The 23,769-nt window shown below is 44.9% G+C and overlaps 2 protein-coding genes across 9 annotated transcripts in view; one reads left to right on the top strand and one right to left on the bottom strand.

Moving 5' to 3' along the window:
• Nucleotides 1-23,769, bottom strand: part of LOC122571532 — a 129,704-nt gene that overhangs the window by 76,542 nt on the left and 29,393 nt on the right. The gene's annotated exons all lie outside the window — the stretch shown is intronic.
• The window catches only part of LOC122571534 (myeloid zinc finger 1-like), a 43,464-nt gene that overhangs the window by 1,275 nt on the left and 18,420 nt on the right, over nucleotides 1-23,769 (top strand). The window contains exons 1-4 of one of the 5 annotated variants that reach the window (XM_043735408.1): nucleotides 196-2,470; nucleotides 2,540-2,621; nucleotides 2,695-2,771; nucleotides 22,345-23,457. In XM_043735408.1, the coding sequence (XP_043591343.1) occupies nucleotides 2,738-2,771; nucleotides 22,345-23,457 (1,147 nt within the window). In that variant the 5' untranslated portion in view covers nucleotides 196-2,470; nucleotides 2,540-2,621; nucleotides 2,695-2,737. Of the gene's footprint in view, nucleotides 1-195; nucleotides 2,471-2,539; nucleotides 2,772-22,344; nucleotides 23,458-23,769 lie in introns of those variants that run through there. The other 4 variants (XM_043735406.1, XM_043735407.1, XM_043735409.1 and 1 more) reach the window with 4 other exon arrangements.

Genomic DNA, 23,769 nt, shown 5'->3' with positions numbered 1-23,769 from the left:
CCAAAAAAATAATCGATCACGGTCGTTTTATTTAACTACGGCCACGCATCATTCCCGTGAACGAAAAATCACACTCATCGAATCGTTTGGCCACCTGTGCGTCGTCCACGTTTTGCCAAAACTACGTCATCGCGAGCGCGCGCTGTATACGCGCGGTTTCGAATTTTCCCGCCCTCCCTCCTTCCCTCGCTCAGGCTCACTGCAACACGCTTGCACGATCTACACCTACACGTACCTCTACGCCCGCGTACACCATCATACACGCGTTTTCCATCTCTGTCTGAACCTCGCGCCAACTCGCTGTCCTCTCCCTCCTGATCCCACCGACTCCCCCATGCAATGTATACACACGCGTGCACACACGAAACATCGCGGCGTGTACACACGGGACAAAGACAGAGACTACCGTGCCGGCACCTACTAACGGATAAGTGCTCTTCCAACACCGATTAAAACACGCCGCCGGCTAGACACGTGCCCGCTTCTAAACTCGTGTGTGCTCCTATAGTAATAGTACCGGGATAGCTGAGGTCGAGGGAGAACGAACGAGAGTTAGCGCGCTGCCGAACGGTCCACGTTTCCCCGGTGTGCGAAAACCGCGTCGACGTTGGTCATCTTCGTGGAGAACAGTGTTCCGAAAACGAAAAAGAAAAGAGAAAAATACGAACGGTATTAGAACACGAAAGGGATGGCACAGTCGGGGAATCGTGAAGAAACCTCGGCGAACGGTACGATCTCTTCCGAAGAAAAAAGAGAAAAAGATAAAAGGAAGAATAGAATGGAGAAACCGGGGGGAGGGGAAATTAAAAAAAGAAAAGAAAAAAGGAAAGAAACGGGAGAACCGTGAAGAATCTCGGTATCCGTCGGTGTGATCGTGTCCGCTTGGACGATTTGCAAAACCCGAGAAAGGAAAAAGTGTGTGAGAGAAAGAGTACGAGGAGAGAAGGGGGAGGGGGGAAATCGGGAGGAAGAGCAAGCGAGAGGCGTAGGGAAGTTGGTAGGGAGATAGAGACGGAAAGAAAGAGACGAAACGTGTACGAGCGAAAGAGTTAGAGATCGTGGCATAAGAGCGAGCGAGGAAGAGAGAGCGTGCTGATCCGCAAAATACGGTCTCGTTACACTATCGTCGGTGTTGGGTCATCTAATCGCCTCTGAAATTATCGTCTCGCCAGTACAGAGTGACGAAACACGCTCTCTCCGGGAGCAATCAGTTTTCGAGGGTACTGGTTTCGTGGTGCTTGGACGATCTCGAGCCGCGCGGCGCAGAGTCCTTCGGATGCTGATCGTTCTGATCGTGGTTTGTTACCGAGAGTCCGTGTTCCGTTTCGTTTTCGTGTGTCACGTTGATCGTCGCCCCCTTGGTGTATACACGCACACACACACACACACACACATACACACATATATACATACATACACCCACACACACACACACATATACACGCGGACTCGTTGTCTGGTCCGACCGATCGCTACCGGGCCTGGTCAAGGTGAACATTGCTGACGGGAGGAGAGAAATTGCGCGATGATCGCGGTGCTCGTGACCGAGAGAGAACGGCCCTCGTGAGATCTCAGCCAGCGATGATCGTACGAGATTCGCGACCGTGGTGCCCGTGAGACGGTTCCGAACGTCTCATTCTACTTAAACGTTCTCTCTTGCGTTTTCTTGTGTATACGCGGTAGAGTCGCAATGTTTAACGTGATCGAATGCCGGTCGACGTCGATATGTTTGGCCGTGCGGGTGTTTGGATCGGTTCGTTTGCATCGACTGCGCGATACGTGAACGAAATCAGTGATCAGTTGTTCATCGAACGCCGCCGGTCGATCGTGTGCCAGCGAACAACGCTCGTGGAAATGGACGATCCTCGTAGTACGTTGAGAAAGAGAGTTCTGTTTCATCGCGGTTGTTCGAGTGTTCTTGTCGCTGTTCGATTGAACGACGCCGACGACGAGGAAGCGCGCTCCACGTCGTTTGAATATCGTGTTGCGCTTACGCTACCTCGGGTCTCGTGTTCGCGTTAAATGTCCAACCGGGAGTTTCCAGCTTGTATTTCGTAGCGATGAACGTTTCGAAGCGAGGTATTGTACTCGGTGATCTCGTGGATCGTTTCGTCTTTAGGATATACGCGCGAAGTTTCGTACCGCCTAAAATCCGACTTTCGCGCGAAGATACTTGCTCCAGCGAGTATTAATCGTCTACCTAACTCCGCCGTTGTCGATCGTTGGACATTTAATGTTTTCGAGCAGACGAGGATAGTGCGTGGTGCATCTGACTGCAAGGAGTCTCGAAACAACCTTCTCGATAAAACCTTCTCGTGACCGGTAATTCTCTTCGTTCGCTCCCTCCATTCGATCTATGAAGCGTCGAATTGTAATCTAGTTTCGCGAAAAAAAAATACAACGAAGAGGCAGAGAAAAAAAATACGAACGAACGAAGAGAGAGAGAGAGAGAGAGAGAGAGAAAGAAAAGGTGGGAGAAAGAGAGAGAGAGAGAGAAAGCTATCGAGCGTGGCATGAGCGAACGTTATCTCTGCTGTAGGTTTATCGCGATATTCCTCTTTGGCGTCGTCATCGAAACAGGATCATTTTCGCCGGTTGACATGACGAGGATATCGCCATCGGTTGGTGATCCCGGATCGTTATTGGACAGTATAAAGTCAATCGCGGCGAATAACACGATTGGTTCTCGTTTAGCTCCGCTAACCCGGCTCCCCGACTTGGACCAGCAGGACTACACATGATCGGTCTGTGGAACTTTGCTTATTTCAGAGGTACTTGTCCCACGTTCAACTTTTCAATCGACGCGAATATAATCCTGTTATCCTTCCTTTCCCCTCTCGCGTCGTCTTCTTTTATATTCGATCGACTTTAAACCAGCTGCGCACAGTAGAAACTTATCGAACTCGCGTCCGACTTGTGCTCCCATTTGCATACAATTATTAAACGCGCGATAAAACACGCGGCCGAACGGGCTTCGTCGATGTTACGATTTGAGATCCGCGAAATTGCATAAAATTCTATTAGCTAACAATTGAAACCCATCGAATCGAAACAAGTATTCTGTGCCCCTTCCGATTTCCTGAAGACGAAAAAAAGAAAGAAAAAGAGAAAAAGAGAGAAAACAAATCGGTGATTCGGTATTCATCACAATTCGCGGCAACGACAATCAGAGCCGCGCATGTATATTTGGAGAATAAACGTCAACGGGTTTATCGTGTGACTTCTGACGATAAGAGGAGCGAGCGAGCGTTGCTCCGTATCAACGGGAACGTAAGAATCGACGCTGCGTGTTTGCGTGCAGAAAATCAACGATCGCCTCACGATGGCAGGCTGATCCAGTGTCTCGTCGTGAAACCACTTTTCTCTACTTTTCTCACTTCATTGATTTTCCAAATCCGGCGAAATTTTGGGAACGATCGTCCGAGGCCAACTGCTTCGGTATGAATCGTTGATTTGTCTGGCAGCAGAGCGAATGGTGCCAAAAACGCGATTGTCTCTATCGTTGCTACGATCTCGTTTAACCTTGCCAGCGTTGGACTTGCAAGTAGCAGACGACCGCGAAAGAACAAGTTGGTTGAAGTTGGTGCTGGTGTTGGTGTGTCTCGGTGTTTTCGTTTCGCCTAACGATTCCGATAAGCCAGCTGTTATTCAGGTACAGACGACGGATTCCGAAGAGTGGCGCGCGTTAAAAGAACGCGCGTGGATGCCGCGCGATAGAAGTGGAAAGGAAGGAAAAGGGGGTTCGATCGAACGGAATAAAGTTAGTTCGGCGTCTCGTGTACATCGCCGCCGCCGTCTTGCCGAGAGGCGACGAAACGAAACGCGGGATAGCGTGAAAGAAAAAGGTGTCGTGGAATCCTTTCTACCGTGCACAGCCTTTCACCGATGAGGACTCTTGGTATTCGTTCGAGCTATTCGAAAATTTATCACCACTGTAAATATCGCGCTTGCTCGAAAAGGGAAAAAAAGATATCGATAGACGTACGTATAAAGCTATATATGTACATGCTTCTATGAATTCGTTTTACGCGCGACTCCAAGATAAATTCGGAATCGAAGGTAGTAAAATCGAGATTCGTCGATTCCTCGTCGAAAGAGAGTCGACGGTCCCCTCCTGCGCGCGTTTCGCGCTCGCGATTCGATCGACAAAAGTATTAAAAAACAAAGCTCCTACAGGATGGAATAATAAAAGATAGGACAAAGCCGGAGGAGGGAAAAAACTAAAAAAAAAAAAAAATTCTACGCGACGTTTCGGCCGTTCGTCAATGCGTGGTGCAACAACGGAGGGCTCGCGGGGGTTGCCTCGACGAGCGTTAACGCGCTCGCGTGTATACTCCCGTCTCGTTTCTGTCTATTTTTCTGAAAACAAACATTCGATCTGACGAGCTATATAACACCGATGGAATACTAGAGAAGGACCACTCGTTTCTCGAGCACCCTTCGCGCCGCCATCGCGGAAAGTTATGTTTTTGTTGCGCTCGATTCGTGTTTTTTCGTCTCTTTTCCTTCCACGCGCGCGCACACGCTCATCGGTCCCTTCAGCCTCGCTCGATACGAAAATGGGCCGCAGGTATTCCCTCTGACACTCGATAAATAGCGAGGAATGTTTGCTCTTGCAAATGAATGTTTTCCGCGAGCCACGAGTGATTTTAACTCCTGAGTGCGCGTCCTGCCAATACGTTGTTCCCCCCGCGTCGCGTGAACGCGAGCGCTCTTTTCTCATCCCCTTCTCATGCCCGAACCGCGCGCTCGCCTACGTCAGGAATAACAGAATCGGCCTGCCTAATCTGCCAAATCCGCCAACGATTTACCATCTCTTTTTCTATCGCAGTCACACGCTATCGTTCCAAGAATTTGTTGAGTTAAGTTAATCGAGAAGGAACGGGGAACGTCGAATAACGTTCAATAATCGTGAATGATTCGAGTTGCGTGTTTGCAAAATTACGAATGTTTACGAATGCGCGGCGATTTTCTTCGAGACTTGGCGAACAATGGACGCATTCTGGTGCCGTTTTATCGGCTAAACTTAGCCCCGACGCGCACGATCGTTCCAACGTTAAAAGGGACTTATGAATGATTCCTTGTAAATAATCGTTTCGTCCCGGGTGTTGCGAGCCTCGTTCCGTCTCGCCGCGGACGTGTATTTCTTGGCTCGACTCGACGACCAACCATCTTTCACGGGGACCGTGCTGGAATTTTCGTCCCGTTAAATCAGCAAAGACGCCCTTTAGTTAAACTTCTTCCTTTGCCACGCTCGTTTCCGCGATGCAGGTGCCGAGGGACGATCGTACTTTTCCTCGTCTCCAATTTATAATAAATATATGACGAACGATAGTAGATAGAACGTGGACGTTACTTTTCTCAAAGATGTCTGTATGTCTTCTGAAACTACGAATAAACGCCCAGTCATTTTGACAGATTCGTCAGTTCTTTTCGTAATACGCGTGCCCAATCTATCTTACAGAAGATTCATTCATCAAAAATTCTCCTCGAGTCCCCATTGCGAGGGACAGAGAAATTGTGAGTTCACAGCCTCGTCCGTCTCTTCGTTAACTGTTTCGATTCGCCTGTGAAATTTGATACGAATAAAACAAGCAGCTTCGTTTTCCCCCTTCCAAAAATTGTTTCCCACTGCATCATTCCGTAAGATTAGAAACGAAAGGATCAATCAGCTTCTCGTTCTTACCCCATGCTCCACATATCTACTGGTATTTATGTGCGTTCTCGAGGGAATCGTCGGCATGAATGAAAACGGCTGCAAAGCAAACAAACCGATCGTTCCTCGCGATTGCAATATTTGCAGCAGGTGCAGGTGTTACGGGTGCGATTAACTCGCCCCCCTCCCCTTTGATTCTGTGTATAACCCTGTAGAACGAAAGAAGGCGCGCTATCGGCTGGTAAACGGCCATTTCTGTTTCTGCTCACGCGGCGAAAGTTCAATATGCCGAGTCGCGTGCAGCCGCGGGTATTGTTATCCGCGTACGATTAAATCAGCCGCGTTCACGGAGAATCTTAAGCGCGAGCCACGACGTGGCCGCGCAAGGACGCGACAAAATAACCGATCCTCCGACGCGCAGGAATGGAAATCAGCCTTATCCCAGCCGGCAAACAGAAGCTGTCTTCTACCTGATAACTCATTTCTATCGTGACACTGTCGTCGCGACGAGTATTGTCGCGGGAAGAGGCTAATTGAATCAACAAACTATCGTGCTTTCGCTTGCGCGTCGATGAACCTTTTTCTCAACTGCTGCGTGTATTTTTTGCAGAAACGAGATGAATACAGGAAGTGCATAACATTCATATGCATATGAATTTACACGTGTTTTTTCTTTTTTTTTCTTTTTTGAATATGTATATCTGTATAGCAATGCATTCTAACGTTTGGAAGTATGTGTACAAATCTCTCTATCGAGGTTCTATTTCAGGCGCAAATTTCTCAAAATCTGCTGTCTCGTAACGTCAAATCGCACACGTGACAGGGATTACAGATTCGATTCGATAAAGATAGAATATATTCGCAATAAACTTCGATTTGAACTCTAACTTCAGCTTGAATTTTTTACATGGAAGATTCTCGAGATATATACATTAGGTATATTTTAATGTCATCTCGTTTGACAGCAGTAGCTTTGAATATTTGAATATTTAAGGCTTGCTTAAATGTATAACTACTTATAAAATCATAATGTAAGAATGGCAGATATGTTTTGATTTGTACCACTTTACCTCTACACGCTTTAAATTGATTTTCAAATAGAAATTGAGCGACTCGTTATCTTATGTGTGTGTGTGTGTATGTGTGTGTGTGTGAATGTTCTAAAAATGTTTAAAATATCTCAATATAGTTCTTTCTCTCAAACTAAATTTCTCCGAAAGTAAACTTCTTTAGTTTAGTTACTTATATCGCGGTTTTCTATATTTTAATCAGAGGATGATTATTCCATTTAGTAGAATTTCCAAAGGATTATTAGCTGATTTCAAACTACAGCGTTTTCATTTCCCGCAAACACATCGATGAATCTTCTTTCGATTTCTAAAAGCGGTTCTTTGTTTTTCGTTCTCCTATAACGCGTCTCTCGGAATGTGATTCTGCTGCGATCAAAGACGAGAGTTAAAAGAACGACGTCGATCGTCGAGCATCGTCGATGGTTTATACGATTGCTGGTTAAATCGTGAGAAAGTCGCGATAAGAGCAAGTTAGAGTCGTCGAATTTGGTCGACGAAGCGGTGGCCCACGATAAACTGACCTTAATCTTCTCATAAAGTTTTCATGAGCGTTACACCGCGGCTACCGCGTCCTGTCCGTCGCTGCAACTTGCGAAAACAGTGTTCCTCCGAGTGTTCTTCCTCCCCTTCGCGGCGAGAAAGCGGCGGACGTCGAGAGGAATACGGGCAATATCCTCGATGCCACGCCGGACCAATAATTTGTCGGCGGATGCAGAACACGCGTCTAATATCACGCGGATCGAGTTTTCTCCTTGGTCGCAGCATCCGATATTTTTTTTTATTGTACGCATATCGAGACAGCGCCTTCACTCTGAGCCCGCGAACTCGCTTTCACTCGCTCAATTAAGCGAGCGCTTTCGAGACCAGAAATATTCTAGATATTGCCCGATTTTCGCCACTGAGCTTGATTCGGTGGAAATTTAAAAAATCTCCGCAAAGTTATCGGATATTTTACATTTAATCGTAGCAACTTTCTTTTGGGTGGATTTCAAACGATTCAACTATGAAAAAAAGGCCAGCAACTGCTAAAATATATAAAACGAGTTTCTCCGTATGTCGAATAGTCCTTGTTGTGAATATTTTATATTTTGATTTTATTTAATGAACCTAGCGATATTTACTGTTCAATAAGCTATAGAAGTTTATTGTTTCAATTTGTTAGAAATTAGCTATTTAACGGATACTATCGTTTTTCATGGTTCTGGTAATAGTTTTGATTAGAGAAACGATTCGATTTAACAAGCCTTTTTCGAAAACAAAGTCTACGTCGCTTGATAAAGAAGAAACTAATTATAAGTTTCTAATTGATAACTGATAACAGGGTTTATAGATGTGGAATAATTTGAAAGGTCTTTGAGTGATATAAAATTAGAGGTGTCGCAGGTTTACGTCTTTATTGGAATAAAAGAGGGAGATTTGATTAATGTAGGTAGTCTTGTCGCTTCGTAGCGATAGCGTGTCCCTTTCAATTCCAGATTGACTTTCAAGTGTGTTTCTGCGAATTAATTCGAATCGAAGGAAACGAGGGTAAAGCTATTCGAACAGTGGTTCAAAGTGATGCTATTGGCCGCAACGAAGTTTGCTTTCTTTACCCTGGACTTGAACTTCTCGCAGCCGTTTATTTTTTTCCAGATCGATCCGAGCGAAGCACCGTGATAAAGTCGATAAAGTTTCCGAACTGTTGGAAAGCGGTAATTGAATAATTACAAACAACGTAATGGATCGCGGTTTGTCCGGCGTTAAGAGACGCAAAATTATCCGCCAGCATTTAAACACCGGGAACGCTACGTGAAATTTCATATTAAACCGAACGAATCTCGCCCGAACAATTTTTCCGAATAATGCGTCCGTCGAAAGTTGTAACTGGTTCAAGTGGAACGCACAAGAGGGAAACGTTTAACCTTGCTGTTCAGTTTAAATCTATTTGACCCGAAATAATTTTCATTTATTCGCGGAAAAACTGGTGGAAAATCCGTTCCGACAGTTTCATCTCTTGATCTTTTTCTGGCATCTTCGCTTTGACAGGAAAAAAGAAAAAAAAAAGAGAAAGAAACGAACGATCAGATGAAAAAGCAAACGGATCGAATGTCACGAAAATCATATTCGAGTGAAATGGATTCGAGTAAATCGGCAGTGGCACGAGTTGCTGAACAAAGAAAGCAAACTGTCTAACCATTAGTATCTGATCATTGACACCGTTCGCAACTTCCAGCAGCGTTGCCTTCGAACAACTGTTCAAACACGAGTTATACAATTCCGTCAGACACGTCGGATTATGCATTCGTCGATACCTGTCCCTATCTAAATTCTAAAACATCCCATTCGGTCCTACTTCGTGCAAATCGATCGGTCAGTCACATGTCTGTCGTGGAAACGAGACGTCTACCATTCGAGTCTATCGTGTCTGTAGCAATCGCAGAAAAACATCAGTCTGCGATACCTTTATCCTTCCTATCCAGCATTTGTAGCAAAACGACTTTCGTTTGCCGGTGAAAGAGCCTTTCGAGTCGCGATACTCGCAGTGTCGGAATCCAACGCCTTCGCGAAAAATTTACCCGTCCAACACCCTCGTTCCTCTGAATGTCTGTCGAAGAAATTAAGACGGTCAAACAGATAAAAAAATATATATGTAAAAAAAAAAATTTTGTTAGAAACGCGAAAGATGAATGAAAAAGGGAAATAAAATATTCGAGGGGAATTGCAATGGGCGGCGCGCGTCGTAACGAAGTGCAGGCAGGCGGTGTTCGGGGCATTCGAGAATCGACGGGATCGACCTGGCGACTTAAATCTGCAAGCTGCTACGGGAGGAAAAATCTTTAAAAATGCTGTCTGACGAAAAAAGCGCGCATGCGTAACCACGAGCCATTTCCTTCTTTCTCTTTCTGTCCCTGGTGCTCTCTCGCTCTCTCCGTTCCACTCTCTGTTCCCCTCAGCCACGTTCTCCCTTTTCCACCCCCCCTTTATATGTATATACGTACGTACGTGTGTATCTCTACGTACATGTGCACGCGTGTGCTCGTTGTGTGGCGTTTTCCTTCCTCTACGTCTCTCTTTACGCGCTCCTCGCCGCCAAAACAAATCGTAAAGACGCCTTCTACCGTCGTAATCGCGCAGTCATTTCCGAAAAATCAATGACCACTCGCCGAGCACATGATTTCCTTCCTTTCGGACGGGCTACGATAATAACTGTACCCGGGGCGCCACGAAATTTCTCTGTCGGGGCATAAAATCGAATTCGAAGACACTCTCTCGTCATCCCGCCACTCTTTTTCCATCACACGTTTATGTTTTCGTTTTCGTTCTCATTCTCGTTTTTCTTCTCCTCTTCTCTTCCCTCTCTTAGCTTTCCCCGTTTTTCTCGTCTCCTCTTCCTCCTTCTCACGAGTCACCCGTCTTTCATCCCCATCTGGAAGCCCTTTGTAAAGCAACGGGACGCGGTCTCGTTCGTTTTTCTTTCTCCTTCTTTTTCCCCTTTTTCTTCTCTTTTTCGGGTTCAATGATATCGTCGAGGCGGGCGGCTGTGTCAAATGGGACGCTTCTTACATTGTGACGAGCCACTCGAGCGATTCCGGATCCCCTTGTCTTGGCGGGAAATCGAATTCGAAAATCCTTCTATCCTCACCGTTTTCGTTTCGTACACCCTCAAGAATCTGTTCTGCGGCTGCTGTCTTGCTTCTTCCATTGTACTATATGGCAATAAAATATTATCACTGACAATCGACAGTGCATTCCACGATACTTTCCAGACCTCCGTATGCTCCGAACAATTGTTATCGCTTGTTCTTAGCTTGCCAATTTTCCCAACAACCTCCCGCTCTTTTTACATGCTTTTCACGACGCGTGAATAGTTTATGTTCGTAATATAGCTTGCTAAATCGAACGAAGATTCACTTTGTCTGCGATCGGCAATTATCGCGCTTTAGCCTTTAGCATTCAATGAACTTGGCAGGCTGACAACGTAACTGTACCATAGACGGAAAGGGCATCGGGCACGTCCAATCTGCGGGTTGCAGGTGTAGCTTTCGTCAAGATCGATGTAATTATATCGCGAATTATTCATAAGCCGATTGTTCTCTCGGTGTACAAAAGTTGGATGAAAGTGATAAGTAACTGTCTCGTTTCCATTGATAAATCAACTATTCGCTGATTCCTTATTTACAATGGATATTTGTAATTTGCGAACGAGTAATCTATCGTCTCTTCAAACTATCGAAACCACTGATCCATGATTATTTAAACACCTGCAGTAACATACGTACTCGTGAATGTATTATATGAAATATTTAAAGATTTCCGCAATGCTAATGTATAAATAACACTAACGACGTACTTGATCGTGTCCAAGGAAAGACGTGACAGTTCTTTTTTTTTTTTTTTTGAGCAAGGACGTTATTAAATTCGAAGGGAAATGATTTTTCAGCGAAAAAGCAAAGGAAGGAAGGAAGGAAGGAAGGTTGAAACCTCGAATTACAATAAAGGACCGTTCCCGTCGGGAAGGAAAGGAACGAACGAACGAACGAAACAATAGAGGCAACGTCTTCTCTTTCGAAAAAAAGATGCAGATTAAGAATTCATATTCCCTGAATACGGAGGAAATCTTTGAACGCGTCTCTCGCGTAATTAGCCATTCCGTTTCTTTCCTAGAGATTCCACCGCGAACCGCGCGATTCCGTTGACACAAGTGTCGAGCCAAGTGTTCCTTCCGGTTGTTCGTTGGACAAAGCGCGAGTAGAACGAGCACAATCGAGAGATCTGTAAAAAGATCCGCAAGAAACAACAGAGTTCGATGAACTAGAAAATTCTGACCCTTTCCTTTGCTTCTCTCTCTTGCTTCGCTGTGAGACACTATCTCGCGATCGAACTATGCCAATTCCGCTGCCGCACGTATGAAAGTTTATCGAAAATTCAAGAAATGATCTTGAGAAAGAAAGTCTCCTACAGAGGATAGGTGTCCCGAGATGAATAGGTTTAGGCTGATTGTCGGTACAGACGACGCACGTTGTGGCGATTTTCTAACAGTTAGGCGATACAATTTGACGTCTAACGGCTGATACAGATCGTAAAGGGATTGGACATTGTTGCGATTTCACAATTCTCTGCGATACTGCAACGAGTGTGTAGAATTCGATGGATGTATAGTTTTAATAACAAATAGAACAAAAGCTATAGAAAGTATAAAAGTGGTAGATGTATAAAGTGCCGGTACGCACAAACTCTATACAACGATCTTCCAATTATCCTAAGTAATATATTTCTAATATTACGACGCACAGAAATGTGTAATGCCACCCTAAACAAGATTACGAGCATCGAAGAAAAGCGTTCTGCGAAGAATAACAGTGGGTTGAGCGTTGTGTAGACGACGAAGAATAAATTTCGTTTGAAATAAGTATTTTAGAAACTTCGTTGCGGCGAAGTGCACTTTGGCGACAGGATCGCGCGGAAATCTTCCTGGATGAACGATTAAGCGTAGAAGAGAGGATGGATGAGAGGAAAAACCTTATTGTCGCCGCGGTCGACTCGGCGATAAGTCGACAACCGCGTATCATGCGTGAGTGCGAGTATGCTCGATAGCTCGTCTTATCGGCTCAGTATTTTCCATGGAGAGTTTCGAGAACGAACTTCGAACCAGTGAAAAATTAGAATTAAACGGTATTGTTTCGTTTTGCGTTTTATTCGGAAAATTCGCTCGATGTTCGGTGAAATTCGCCGTGAAAGTATGTAGATGTTTGAATCGTAAGGAGTACGAGAAAGAAAAGTGTTGTTCACGCTTCTAAGACGGAATTTTTTATCGTGAATTCATAGCAATTCGTCGTGTGTGCTGAACAGCTCGCCTCGTTTCACTGTCCAATTCATCTTGTTAACCGCACCGCTACGAGCGTCTATTCGCCGAAAGATTGTGGCTAACTGCGGCACGACCTTTGCGTTGCCGCGAAAAATACCGTCGACCTCTAAATCGACTATTCTCGGGGCCGTCGTTTTGTATTTTTTTCTCCCCTCTGCTGATTTTATTTGTCGCTGTTGCCCCTATTTCGGTGTCGCTTCATTAGCGGTGATTTCGAATTTATAAGGCGGGAATCGGAACGATTCGTCGCTCGATAATTCAATGATCGTTAACAGACTGGAAAAACTGTGCCAAATTTGTGTCGAATCGTTGGTACAGCGTATTGACACGGGGATTCGATTAAAAGGCTGATTAAAACAAAAAGAGAAGGGAAAAAAGAGGGGAGAAAAAGGGAGGGACAAGGAAGGGAACGGTCGGGAAAAAGGACAGATTCCCTGACTCTCCTGTCTGTTCGGTCTGGATGCGGGCGCAATTTGCAAAATCAATGAAACGCGGCGAAATATTAATGCGCCTCGAATGCTGCTGCGTTCCCGATCGAAATCTCGTTAAAGAATCATCCGGTTTACGTTGGCCGTTCGCATAGAAGAATCGGTTAATACCGCCGATTTCCCCCGTAAAAACTGAACGAAATAATAGCGCGACGTAGACAAATAATCGCTTTATTTCGTTGTCATCGTGGCTGGCTGCGCGCGTTCAGACCCTTCTTTTCTCACTGTAGACAAGCTATTGACTCCCGATGCGCAAACAGGCCGCGATCAACACCATCTGAAAATTTAATTGAACGAGAAAGAACCGTCCCACGGGACGTTTTAAGTTAACTCTGTCTCGCGCGATTCGATGCCGCTGGGGTTGACTTATTTCGAGAGATGCTTCAAGGAAATGGAGAGACGAGAGAAGTCTGTATCGAGCGGTCGATCTTCGATGGTTTTTCCAAAAATATTATTTCACATCTCGCTGCAATCTTCAGGAATATGTTATACTCGTTTTAACATTATATATAGAAGGTAACGTGAATCGGTCGTCACGATACTTAACACCGATAAAATTTTCGTTCCAAGTATCCTTTTGTTAAACTAGCAGCTTAAAATATGTCGTACCGCGTATGATTCTAATTTTCGTAGAACTAGCTGTGACTAACAAGGGGATGGCAAGAACTGCGAAATCTCGAATGGCTCGAGCGTACATTCGATGCTGTAGGTTGACGGTGGAACAGTCCCGAATGGATCACGGTACACGGCCCTTTGTTTTCAGAGAAATTTATACATTTTTTTCATGTCTTTACAAATTCTTGTAACATCGGTATTATGTTTTTCTTGATAATAAATCCTCGCAATTTATTTTGACGAATTTTGAATTACATTTCTCCATATTTGTACACTTTTGTGATTGGAAATTGTAACAAAAACACTTGAAATATAAAAAACTGCCTCACCACGAGCACAATTTCTCGATTAATTTTTCGAAAACAAAGAGCCACGCACTGAAATCCTTTCTAAACCATCAAATTCATAATACAGCCAACTGATTCAAAATTTCGCAGTTCTTGTCGTCTCCTTTATGAAGCTCGATCGAAACGAACGAACATATCGAGAGGAAGATAAGATAATAAATAACGATAGGAATTCCTATGAAAAATAACGAACTGGCCTGTTTCAATAGTCCGACTGTTAATAACGTACAAAAATTTAATAACCTACATTCGCTCGAATCGATCCAGCTGAAACGCGAATAGCGAAGCTCAACGAGAAAGCGGGAATTAACTAAACAGAGCAATCGCCGCGACTTATTTACATGCGTAAACGTCGATCGGGAAGCACGGAGGAAACAGTGGGTTCTTTACGATGGAACCGTCAACGGAGTCCTCCAATAACGCGACGTAATGGCGTGTTACCGGGCTTTCCTCGACAATAAAGTTGCGGAGCCGCCTCGTGTTTTGTCTACGCCTCGTACGCAGCGAACAGACGAGAGCTTTTTCTCCAGAGCTCCGGGTAACTCTAACGACCGATTCAATCGCTTTACGTTCCTCGTTCCAGGAACGAGAGCGCGCGCGCACGCGTTCCCTTCGCGCGAGCCACATCGAAAAAAAGAAGTGGAACACATTTCGCCATGAATAACGACGTAGCGGAACTTTCACTCGCCGTGATAATGCCTGGCTTGGCTGCCTTCGTGGATCAACCATCGATACATCTCGTGATCCGCCTTGTCGACGATCATTAGCATACGCGAGCCTTGCCACGCCGTTTGTATCGTATTGTAAAACTCAATCGTAAACGTGTTCCTCGAGACGTGTCCCTTGTTCCTTTCGATGGTTCACCCGTCATCGTTTAACATGTGTATTAACCTTGGAACATCTTGTAGGAAGGGGAGAGACCTATTCGAATCTATTAGTCCCAAACGATTCCTTTTTATCCGGAAAATCTTCAACTCTTTAAAAGGAACTCTGGTATCGATATTAGAGGCAAATAGTTGCGTACGTATATAAGTTAAACGTATTTCGTTGCGAAGACGACAATAGAGAAACGACGGACTGAGATAAGTTGCAGGATCAATCGATCGAAAGAAAGCTGAAAGATAGGCGTACGAATGCTATAGAATACGCTTCCTTTCAACATTTGCAAGAAATATTTGAACGTTTCCATACTTTTCCCAAAATGTACTATTCAAGTTCCACTAAATTAGTACATACGGATTTATTAGAATTTGCGAAATATTTGTTGAAAGTACGATACGACGAACCGATGTAGCTTGCAGAGCCGGCGCTCGTTCCGATCTTTCGTGTGTGATTCTATTATTCTGAAGAATTCACACACGGGCCGCGGTTTCGAAGAAAAGATTTATAATGATCGTTGCACAACTATGAAAGTTTCTTTTCCACGATTTTCACGGAACTTACGACACCAGTGACATTCCCCATCGCGACTCGATATTTACGAGGATCGATGCCAGCATGGCAGTCCGGTTTGATATTTATTTATACGAGGATCTAGAGCGGGGGTCTTCTAATTTATCGGCGAAACAGCCGAAGCCAGGCCATATTTTTATCGCGGACGTTTAATTTCGTAGAAATTCCTTCGCCGGCAAACCGGTTGCACGCCAAAACGTCATTCAGAGACCGCGAGACCGGTCCTAGGGCGTGGGGGATTCCCCAGCGTGGACGTGCGCGTTTCTTTTTGATTGTCCCTTGCAAAAAACCTCGCGATTCCGTACAACAGGTACTGTTCCTGTTTCCTGAACGTGGAACGGGAGTCGAGCGAATCAAGCAGATTCGGATCGTACCGGGTCAGACGCGTGAAGTGCGTCGTAATCCAGTGACAGTCGTTTACAAGCGGAAAATATTAAAGGAAACTTAGATTCAAGTTATGAGAATCCTGTTTCTCCGGATGTTAACTAAAACGAAAACGACGTCGTTCGTGTATCTAGGTACATGGACGAGAAACGTCGTATCCTGTCGTTTGATAATACAATTTAAGAGCTACTTATTTTTATCGCAGAACGTACTTTTACTATCCCGTGAGTTTCTCGATGAATTTTTTTATCGAACGTTCAGAGGAATGACGTGTTTTTTTTTTTATAATCTTCGTTGATGTCCATTTCGCAGATTTAAGTTGTCAAAGCGTACGATTATAATCAATGGACGAAGATATATAGAATACGTATGATACGGAGGAATGTAGAAAATATCCAAAAAATATTCTTACCGATATTTAACGGATGAAACAAATTTTGTGTTAAATAAAAACTTGAATTTCCATAAACATGCACAATCGAGAGCGAGATTTTTGAAGCGTCGTAAATATTAGCAGACTGTTTGAGTGGCCTGGATATAACGTTATTCGGAGATAATCTAACGATATAACGCGAATCTTTCGACTAGAGAGTCGTTAAAGGACTTTTTGCTCGTCGAAAAATAGCAACGTTACCTAATAAGAAAGAGGAAAACGTAGATTTTGTATCGCGTGTAAATATTTAACTGCGCACCAGAATACCCGAGCGATTAAAACAGCCTATAACAAGACGAAAGCCCAGTTAAATTATTCCCTGACGTGACGTCAAAGCATACCTCATATAGCAACAGGATGAAAGAATGTTATCCTTGCCGTGAAAGCAAAGGGTTGCTGAAGCACGACAATTGATTACCCTCATACCGTGAAGTGGCTTCGAAATACCATCACCTGCTCGAACAATCGTTGTCTCATAATCTGTACCTTTCTTTTACATCAGCCGTCTTTCACCTCGTATATCATTCTTCGTACACGCGGCCCTCTAATCTCCAGTAATCATCGAATCTTCGTGGCAGACCGTATCCTTCGGCGTTAACGTTAATTAGTTGAAAACGTTCGGTATCAGATGGAGAGTACGACGAAGCCACGGAACACGGTTGGCCTGTCGTTTTCGTCTCGCCATTCGACGACCAGAAAAAACCGGATGAATTCGTACTTTCCGTGGTGGTCGGGGCAATTATTTTTGCGCAGTCTGATGTATCGCGTAGAAGGCGTGCTCGCGGAGAGAAAGCACGATAGATATAACCGCGAAATACCGAGAGCCTCGGATACCGGATATTGTAAACCGACCTTCACCGCGAAATCTGTATATCAACCTTCGGCAAGGCGGCCGCGGCAACTGCGTGGCGGAAGGCGCCTCGTTTAAAATTGCACGGCCCCGTTCGCCGCCAATGTCGTCGTGCTCCAACTCACCGCCACTATCTTGCTTACGGCTTATCTGAAAATTCGGGAAAAATGCCGAGCAACCTGTTTCCCGTTAGGCGAGAGACCGTTCCGCTCAATGAAGTATCGCTCGAATGGATGTTGCTAATGAGAACTGGCTGCAGATCGAGAAACGCCTCTTGCGAAACATCCGATGCCGAGGAAATATAATATAAAATCCGGCTACTGTACAAATACTGTATCGTTAATTTTCTACCGACATGTTATTCTCTTTTGATTTTCATAATATATGTAAATGCGGTATATAGGATTCTTTAAAATAATTATCCTATGTTAGAGAATTTCTTTGGAAATGTCTGATAGTTTATGAAACGACGCGGAAGAAGTTTAGTATAAAGCCATTTGGAATTTTCTAATAATATTTCTATTATGGCACACGCGAGAGCATACAAGATTTTTCAACGCGATTATCCACTCTTACGAGTCTCTCGTAGTTTCCTGGAATCGCATGAGATATCACGACGTATGAAATGAATTATGCAAACGTGGATTCAGATAAAGAATTCAAAGTCATGGTTATCGAAGACGAATATTCTGATAAATCCACGTATATACCGTTTACCTTAAAAGACGAGCATTAAGATCGGATTAACGCTAGTAGAGATATTCGATTCGAACAGAAAATCAGCGGATTTATCGGCGTTGCCAGTTTATTGTTTCGATAGACATTTCCACCGGATAGTTTTCTTCTTCTTCTTCGTCGACTTTGTTGTCCGTTATCTGAGAGTTTTATCGCGTCTAAAAACACGCGCGGTACGTCACTTCTCGATAGCCAAAAGTGTCGACGCGTTGTCGATATATTATGCATGTAAACAATTTCTTCGAAACATTAATATGTATATTTAATTGATGTCATTTCCATACCATTCTGTACATTTTCCCAACGATCAATCAACTCGATCGCTCCTGAGTCATAGAAATTAATTCACGAAATTAATTGTTGGTTCTCGGAGTCGTTACACTTTCCTTCTTTTGTAATATATTTTACAGTCGTTTATGAATTAAAAAATTTTCTGACTGAAACAGAAGATTCGTTTAATCATCTGGAAATATTAAATTTACATTGGCGGCAAAATCTCTTATAGACTGTAAGCTTGGAACTCTATAAAAGTATTACAAATACAAGGAACATTTTAATTATTCATGACGAACCAAGAAGAAGATTCTGATATTTTTACTAGACACATTTTTGACATTGAACGTAGGTAATTTATAGCAAATTTGTACTTATTTAACAGGATTGTTTGCCTGGCAAATTCAAACTTTGAAGAAACGAAATTCCATACGTGTATAGTAATCGGAGAAGTCGTTTCGAAAGTCGCACCCGAACGAAGAATGAAAAAGGAGGGAGAAGAGTCACAAATCTTTCGTTTTGCGTCCTCGCGATTCCTATTTCCGACTCGCGTCTCCTCAATGCAAATCGCGCGACTTGTTTATTGATTACGAGACACCGGTGTAAATACATAGGTATATTTATATACATGCATGCACACACGTGTATCTACTCGTGTGTATATTCGTGCAAACTCATTAACGTAATTAATGATACGGGAGACCGTTTCAGTAACAGCCGGCGGAATAAATAAGCGATAATGTTATGTAGATGCAGGCGATCAATCCTGACGTCGCGCGATAAGGAAGCGAAAAAAGGATGGAAAGGGGTGGAAGGGAAAAAAATGAATCGTTGCTGTGCATCGTTTCTTGCCTCGCCAATCTTTCAAGTCGTCCCATTGCAGCTCCAACTTCATCGGTACGAATCAATGATCGCGTTTACGACAATTGTTCTTTTTCTTTTCGTCTTTTCTCTCTTTTCGCTGCTTTTCTTTTCCTTCGTTTCTCGTTCGCGAAAGAAACTCGAGCGAGACTAAATGGAGACTACGTAACAGAGCGGAGGAGGACTTTGTATACATATGTTTACGAGGTAAATCCGTGCGAAAATGGCGCACCGTTTCAGGTGAATATTTGATAGGATAGAGGGGATGGATTAAATCGCCGTTGCGTTTTACGGGATCGAAAACATGATTAAAAAGGTGCGACGTATGGAAAACCAGGCTTGTTCGTTTGATATAATGTTACTTGACGAATGATCCATTAAATCTAAAAGCCTGATCGAATTTAACGAACGTTTCGTAACGCTTCATTTTTCTATGCCGAATTAAAACGACTCTTCGCATTGATATGACTGAAAGAATGCATGGAAATTAAAATTTCCTTGCCAAAAAATCGCTCGAACGTGGCAACGTTTTCCAGCTTTCGAGGCATTCCTCGGCGTTCAAACATAAATCAGATCGATCCTCGAGCAGCAGATTCCGTGATCGCGAGCGTACATCAGCTGCCAAGCAGCCGTATCAGAAGACATATATAACAATCGAGCGTGATGAACAGCGGCAAACTCGTTCCTTTCATTTGCGCCCAGGGAAAAAGGCATCGTTTCCAGATAGAGACGGAAAGACAGAGAAAGGATGGTTGCACGTACAATTTGGATTAATCGCTGGATCCGTGGAATCGGCCGCGATTCCACGTTAATGGCCAAATCGTCATGGATCGACGACGATATACCCTTTAACGTTCGTAAAATATAATTCTCGTTACCTTTAGACACGTACGCGTCCCGTGTAAAATATTTTCATTCGATAATTCTTCAATATCCGATACTTCCACGATTTCGAAATTGAATATCGAATAAAGCTTGCAGAGTGTAGAGTGGCCTGTCGATAAGAATCTTTCCAACGTCTTTCCATATCAAATTCTATCGGGTGCCATTTCAAACGGCTCGCCCATGTTTCACGTTCGAATTCATCTTTCCTAAAATCTCAGACATTCGCAGCGAGGCTCGTTGAAAATTCTTGTAATACGCCGGCCAGTTCGTTTCCCGCGACGTTATTGCAACAATTAGCGCTCGCGGTCTGACTGTCCGCGCAACGTCGTATCTTTTTCCGCTGGGAGGTTCAATAACACTTGTCACCGCCGCTGAAACGTATCGTCCGCGAACGAACAACAAAAGCCACTGGTGCTACGGCGATACGTGTGTCTTTCCTTTTGATCGCGTGGGACCAGGGGCGGACAGGGGAATGACGAAAAAAAAGCGGCGAAGAAAAAAAAAGTGAAGAAAAAGAAAAGACACGAATAAACGTGAGTGGAGAAAGGGAGAGGGAGAAAGAGGAGAGAGGCCGTGTACGCAAGAAAGCGTGGCTCGATATTAATAAACGGACCCGAGCAGCGAAGATAATCCGTCGATGCGTCATCCCCGACGCAAAAACAAAAGACGGGCTGAAAGAGGCGCGCGAGTAGCATCCGCGTATGGTAGAAGCGGGCGGCGTTAGCGCGGCCGCGCGGATAAACGAAAGAATGGAATAAAGAGCGAGGTAATTAATCCGATAAAACGGACACACACTTTGTGTAACGTTGCATAATGCGAATTCCATAATCGCGAGATGTGCCGCGGAACCGTTGTTTTCCTCCTCGTAATGCGACTGTACGTGATAGCCGCGATTGCAGCGGACGCGTGTCGCCCGCCGCGATGCTATTTACGGGGCCACGATTATAACCTCTGCCTCGCTCTTCCTTCCACGGACAGAGCCCTTACCCCTCTTGTCCCCTCTGCGATCGCTACTTTATTTTTTCCCCCGCCGAGAAGGGATAGAAACTTAGTTTTGATCGAGAGATGATTGGACTTGAATTCGAAATTACTTTGGTAGTTCATGTACTTTGAAATTTCTTAAGAAAGATAGTAGGACGGCATGTATAGGTTGATCGAGCAGAAGTAAAGTTGGTAGAATTAGAGAGAATAAGTAGACGGAGCAGGCAAATTCTAAGCTAACCTTAGATCAACTTTATCGAAGTTAATCGTTTGTTATAGCGTGTATGTCTGGGAATCGTAATTAATAACACGTATGTGACGCTATAGAATAGTAAGAGCTGATCTACCAGTTTTCTTTCGTTTATCTACTTTTCACTAAACAGCTTCCGTCGTTCGAACGATAGATCCAGACCTTTTCTATTTCCATACAGTTCGTTTGTCATTTCTCGTATTCCGCGTAAACCATCGATACACTCGCTCTTTTTCCCGGTGTATTCGAAAACTAGCGACGCCCACGACGCGAGAAGGATGAAATACTCTCGTTGGCGCGAAGAAACGACGAGGTTGGAGAGATACGTACGGCGGAGACGGCTGAGTTTTTTGCGCGCACAGAAGGGTAGGGAGATTCGACATCGCAGATACAGTGGAACACTTCATAAATCATTCGCGCGGACGTGTATCCCCGCGTGCATCCGACCTGCATAACAGCCGTTGAACTTGCGAAGCTCGAACCGGACGTATCTGACCATGCGTGACCAGGAACGTGGTCGATTCGACGTGCTAGAAAGTGTGCACACACCGTCGATCTCCGATACAATGTTTCGCTTTGCTCTCTGTAAAAGTTGTTTGCCGAACACGCGGCGAAGAAACGCGAATTTAACCGCGTACAGATCGTGGGCTGATTAAATGCGACGCGATAAAGCAGGGTTGCTCGTGAACCAGGCAGTTTCTTCGCGGACAAATCGACTTGGCCGCGCGCGAAACGTCCGAACGATTCTTAATTAGAGGCAGAGGGAGGGTGTTTCCACTTTGCCGCGTACAACATATAAAGCGATCGTCTCGGGTTGAAATTTTACGAGCGTGACGAATCGAATACCACACATTCGTTGCTAGTAACCAGCCATGGCGCGTGTTAAGAATATGGCCACGCTTCCGTTACTGATCTAATATACCGGGTCGTTAACGTTGAGAAATTAATAGGATTACGCGTACACCTTTTACGTACGTCGAGCGTCTCTCCCTTTACTGCTTGGTAATTAAACGAAAGAATCTTGCTAATCTCTTTGTTCTAATAATATTAGAGGTATTTTACGATCAACTGTTACAATCAAGGAACCAAAAAACGTTTAATTAGCAATTCCCTCGGAACGAATTCCCGTTAGAGAGCACAACGACAAAAGTAAAACGGACGCTTGTTACTTTTCACGAGCACGCATCGATAAAGGTTCGTTCGACTTGTCTGATTCCAGATACTGGCGCGCCCTACGTATTATACAAGGACAACATGGAGAGACCCCAGGGGCAATGGGGCCCCGGGCCGGGATCTCTCCAGGACGGGGGACTGTACCCGCAGCAACAGCAACAACAGCAACAGCAGGGCTCCTCCTCGTCCGGCAGTCCACAGCAGGCCTGTGGTCCTCCTGTCGAGGGAGAAAGCGGTCCCCCGCCTTCGTTGGCCTCTCCCGTGCCCTCACCGTACCCCTCGGCACCGCCTGAGCCTCAAGCCTTAACCCCACCTGACGACGATATACAATCGAATCAAGCCACCTCTCAGCAGCAACAACAACAACAGCAACAACAACAACAACAACAGACGCAACAGCAAGTTCAGCAGCAGCAGCAGCAACAACAACAACAGCAAGTTCAACAGCAACAGCAGCAACAACAACAACAGCAGACGCAACAGCAGGATCACTCGCCTCAACAGCAACTAACGCCTCACGAGGTGGATCGCAGCGATTGCTTCCCCGGCGCTGGAGAGTTGCAGCAATATCCACAGCACTATTTCAAGGATGCCAGGCCGCATCCGTCGCCGTCGGTACCCCCGCACATGCTCACCCCCGGTGGCTTCTCCGCGTTACACTATCTCAAGCAACCAGGCGTCATGCTGACGTCCCTCGGCCAGGGTGACGGCGGACCCAGTTTGGATGCTCACCAATACGCAAGTCCCGGGGCGCCGAACATGGCGACTGGGTTGCCGGATATCGTGCAACAGAGCGGCAAGTCCGGGAAAGGGGCGAACAGCGATCTACGTTTGTTCAAGTGTCTGACGTGCGGGAAAGATTTTAAGCAGAAGTCGACGCTGCTTCAACACGAGCGGATCCATACGGACAGTCGGCCATACGGGTGTCCAGAATGCGGGAAGCGGTTCAGGCAACAATCGCATCTAACGCAGCACCTGCGCATACACGCGAACGAGAAGCCGTATGCTTGCGTGTACTGCGAGCGTACGTTCCGGCAGCGTGCGATCCTCAACCAGCATCTGCGCATCCACTCGGGTGAGAAGCCATACCAATGTCCGGAGTGCGGAAAACACTTCCGTCAGAAGGCGATCCTGAATCAGCACGTCCGCACACACCAAGGCGAGCATTTCTCTCTGCCTCCCAGACTCCCAGAGGGCGTCCACCACACTGACCCATTCACCGGTTCTTACTGTTGCTATCACCACCGCCACCGCCGCTACCATCGTCTCATCTCTTCATCGTTCATCATCATTTATATTAATACTTATATATGCATATATATATGCGTATTCAAGAATATGTATATATATATACATATATATATACATATATATATATATATATATAACGTTACGATACTATCGCAATCATAATGTCGTCATCACCTTTATTCATTCGCCGTCATCCGTTTTTTCCATTTACCATTTTTCT

The sequence above is a fragment of the Bombus pyrosoma genome, linkage group LG10 (assembly GCF_014825855.1).
Source record: "Bombus pyrosoma isolate SC7728 linkage group LG10, ASM1482585v1, whole genome shotgun sequence".
NCBI classification, from domain to species: domain Eukaryota; kingdom Metazoa; phylum Arthropoda; class Insecta; order Hymenoptera; family Apidae; genus Bombus; species Bombus pyrosoma.
Note: the sequence above shows the minus strand (reverse complement) of the source record. Positions and strands in the feature narration are given on the sequence as shown.